General features: G+C 48.1%; 1 protein-coding gene across 1 annotated transcript; it reads right to left on the reverse strand.

Annotated features, from left to right (window-relative positions):
• Nucleotides 1–1,503: 1,503 nt before the first annotated feature.
• On the reverse strand, nucleotides 1,504–3,549 carry LOC116982907 (NACHT, LRR and PYD domains-containing protein 1-like). Its single transcript, XM_033036462.1, has 4 exons — nucleotides 3,530–3,549; nucleotides 2,192–2,278; nucleotides 1,877–2,044; nucleotides 1,504–1,697 (listed from the first exon to the last, which is right to left on the reverse strand). The coding sequence occupies exons 2-4, from the start codon at nucleotides 2,236–2,238 to the stop codon at nucleotides 1,610–1,612; spliced, it is 303 nt and encodes a 100-aa protein (XP_032892353.1). The 5' UTR covers nucleotides 2,239–2,278; nucleotides 3,530–3,549; the 3' UTR covers nucleotides 1,504–1,609.
• Between the last annotated feature and the right edge of the window lie 579 nt (nucleotides 3,550–4,128).

Raw genomic sequence — 4,128 nt, forward strand, 5'->3', positions numbered from 1 at the left:
TTATGTGCTTTATTGATGCTTCCAAAGCGTTTGATTGTGGTAATTACAGAAAGCTGTTTGTTAAAATGAATCAAAGAGGGGTGCCTAAATACATTGTGAGAATTCTGGCCTACTGGTATGCTAATAAAATGGGGCAATAGGGTCTCAGCCCCATTTGGCGTTAGCAATGGTGTTAGACAAGGGGGGATTTTTTCCCCAGTCCTTTTTAATCTTTATATTGATGATCCAAACAATTGAAAGCCTGTAATACTGGGTGCATGATTGGTGATATTTTGGTGAACCATATTATGTATGCAGATGATCTTGTGGTCTTTAGTCCATCTAGCGCTGGTCTCCAGCAGCTCCTTACTATATATTCTGTGTATGGTGTGGAACATGATATTAAATATAATGCTAGTAAGAGTGCTGTTATGGTCTGTAGAACCAAAGAGGATAAATGTCTAAAATTTCCTGATTTTAAATTGTCTGACAATAATCTTAGTGTCTGTAATAAGGTAAAATATCTAGGGCATATTATTACAGAACAAATGACAGATGAGGATATTAATGACGCATGCTGTATGTACAGGCGAATATTCTATTGCGTAAGTTTGGTGCGTGTGCAGATGTGGTGAAGATGTCGCTATTTAGAGCATACTGCACACCACTCTACACTGCGCACCTGTGGTCGAACTATGGAAAGACAAGTTTGCAGAGACTAAAGGTGGCATATAACGATGCCATGAGAACACCGCTAAGGAAACCTAGATGGTGTAGTGTCAGTAATATGTTTGTGGCTGCAGGAGTCAGAACTTTAGAAACTATCCTAAGAAATCATATGTATAAATTCATCTGCAGGATAAATGACTCTAAAAATGTAATTATTGTGGCCTTGTCAAACATAAGGTTTAGCACTACACGCTACGAATCACAGTTGTGGAGGCACTGATATCATTGTCTAGTTGTAGGACATTGACCATTCTTTTATTCTGGATTTTAATTCATGTATTGTGTTTTTTTTAATATATAATTTATGATGCTTTTATAAGTGATATACTAAGATTTTATATGTACTTTATGATATTTTTAATATGCAATGCATTTTTATGTAATGTTGCCCCTTGTCTGGACCTTGCGTCGGAAATAAAGTTTATTATTATAGTTCTGTAAATATTAGTCATCTAGACATCCACTAACATTCAATGTTATTTACAGTCATTAACTATTTACATGTGATTTACAGACGATACAGCAGTAACAGACATTGCTATGTGAATGAACAATTTGAACAATGTTGCTGCTGCTGCTGTTGTCACCATCGATCCACAGAAGGAAGGAGCTGATGATAAAGTCACATCTGGGATCCTGAAGGTCCCACTGCAATTCCGCCGTCCCCCACTGGAGGGCAGCGCCGCGTACCCTGGTCATGTGACAGCGAGCAGGGCCGCCTGTGACATCACCGCCCGCCCTGCCCAGGAAGCGTCGGGGTTTAAACCCAGCGCGTGGCCGTTTAAAGGGGAGGGAGGGCGGCCGTTTAAAGGGGAGGGAGGGCGGCCGTTTAAAGGGGAGGGCGGGGAATTGGCCAACAATATTCCAGTCCCCAGGGCGGTGACGTTTACACCAGAGATGTTCACACGTCTACTCTCAGTCCAGTTCTGATTCCCTGCAGACTCTTCAGCTGGTTCCGTCCGTCTGCACTGAACTTATTCCTCTCCAGCCTGAAACAGTCAAGGAATAAATAGGAAATAAACAGATGAAACAACGGTGTCAATAACAGGGACTGGGGTTAATATTTCAACAACACTTACAGAACATAATCACAGGACAAAGAAACCCGCGGATGGATGGATGGATCCCCTGATATTTTATCACATTAAACATTAACACAAACACTCACTTGATCCGCTCCAGTCTCGGGTGGGTCAGTATGAGGCGGCGGAGAGCGGGGACACATCGGTCAGTGAGGGAGTTCTGTCTCAGCTCCAGCCCCGTCAGTGAGGGGTTTGTACTGAGAGCGGAGGCGAGATCCTCGGCTCCAGAATCTGTGAGACCGACACCGTGCAGCCTGGAGATGAGAGAGAGTGAGGTGAGTGACACAGAGAGACAGTGCAAATCCCCAGTGTTTATCAGTGACACAATTACTGATCATATTAATGTTCAGTGTCAGACACCCAGTGAGTGTAAACACAATCTCTCAAAGTCTGGGACTTACCCCAGTCTCTGTATTTTACAGTCCGGGTTCCTCAGAGTCGCAGACATCAGTTTCACTCCGTAATCTCCTAGGTCGTTGTCTCCCAGCCTAAACACAAACAGACAGAGTAAGAAACAAAATGATACAAACCCCGCCTGGCGAGGCTGACATAGACAACTTCTCGCAAACGGATATTTATGGAAACACCTCAGCACATTATTGAAGAAATATTGAACACCAGCAGAATGTGTGTCAGTTTTTTCTACTTTTTTAGTTTTTTTATTGTGTTTTAATGTATGTTTTTAATGTCTCTGTGTGTTGTGTGTGGGGGGTGGGGGGGGGGGGGCAAGGGGGAAACCATTTTGGTCGCCTCCTCCATGGAGAGGCAACTTTTTCCAGGTTACCTCCCCCATGGCCTAACATCGAGGATCGGTGCGGCCTTTCCCGGAGACGCGCCTGGGGCTTCAGCGGCGGGCGCAGCGTGGATTCTCGGCGTGGAGTGGGCGAGCCCTCGCCGGGGCTTGCCAGAGGGGAGCGCTCCGTTCGCTGGCCCTCGGCAGCCTGAAGCCATGGTCTGCAGAGCTCCAGCTGGCGTGGCGCCCGCAGCCTGGGATCCCTCGTTGGGGACCCCAGAGAAGAAGAGCTCCGACCGCCGGCCCGCGGCCTACTTCTACCGCGGACGCGCCGTGGACTTACAATCAGGAGTGGAGTCCCTCGCCGGGGATCCCTGGAGAGCCCTGCGGTCTGTGGTGCTTCTGGCTGCGGCGTGGTAGGAACTATAAATCTTCGACCGCCGGCCTGCGGCCTACAACAACCTGAAGCCGCGGTCTCCGGTAGGGAGGCACCGATTCAGGACTTACCTGGACTTATCTGAACATCTGGACGCCCGCAGCGGCGACTGCAGAGGGTTGAGGTTCCGACCAAGGGGGAAATTGGAGGAGGGCTGGCCAAATTGTGTGCCTTCCACCACAGTGATGAATGCTGTGGTGGATGTTTGTGTTACATTTTTATTGTGTATTGTGTGTTTTCATTGTACCGCTGTTGGCAAATTCATTTCACTTGCACTTTATGTGCAAGTGACGAATAAAACTGATTGTTGTTGATTGAAATCTCTGTGGTTGTGGTGTTTGGTGACTTTCACCATTTATTCTCATTCCCCGACCGACGACTGGGAAATGTTCCCCTTGCAGAGAATGGTGGCGGGGCAGGCAACATGCATGACCCGAGGGAGGGTAAAATAGGAGGGGTGCCCCCCCGGGCACAGTGACGGCCGCTCGGCCCATCGAAGGGGTGCTGGGTGGAATAACAAAATAGTGAAACAATTTTACAGTTCAGTGCTAGCGTCAAACAGACAGTTACCTCAATTCCTGACACTTGTGCAGAGCCGGTCCCAGCCGCTGGAGACCTTCACACTGAATGCGGCAGCTATCCAGATCAAGGTGCTTGATTGAATCACAGAGCCTGATGGCATGAGACAGGACCGCACAGTCAATCGGGGTCAGTCCCAGTCAACGGAATGAAAGTGTTTCCACAGATCCCAGTGTCTGCTGAGCCAGTACAGGATTCTGAGACTCAAACAGGTAGTGCAGCGTGTTCAGGAGCCTCCGTTGACCAGCTTCACTGCCTGTGTTTCCAGCCCGGCGTTTAACCTCCTCCTTCACCCAGTCACTCACTCGGCAGATTGTTTGATGAGAGAATTGACCCAGAAACTCCTTCAGGATCCAAGCTGACCGTGCGGAGGAGAGGCCAGCGACAAAACGGAGAAATACTTCAATTCACCCGTCTGAATTGCCATGGGCTCCAATGAGGAGTGTCATGATATTCCCGGGATCTGGAGTCAGGACGTGTGCGAGTGCGGCTACAAACTCTTGGATGGTGAGGTGCGGGAAGGTGTACACCACGCTCCGGGCTAAATCCTCTCTCTCCAAAAGTTCCATCAGGAACCCGGACAGGAACTG

Source organism: Amblyraja radiata, chromosome 17 (assembly GCF_010909765.2).
Source record: "Amblyraja radiata isolate CabotCenter1 chromosome 17, sAmbRad1.1.pri, whole genome shotgun sequence".
Lineage (NCBI taxonomy): Eukaryota > Metazoa > Chordata > Chondrichthyes > Rajiformes > Rajidae > Amblyraja > Amblyraja radiata.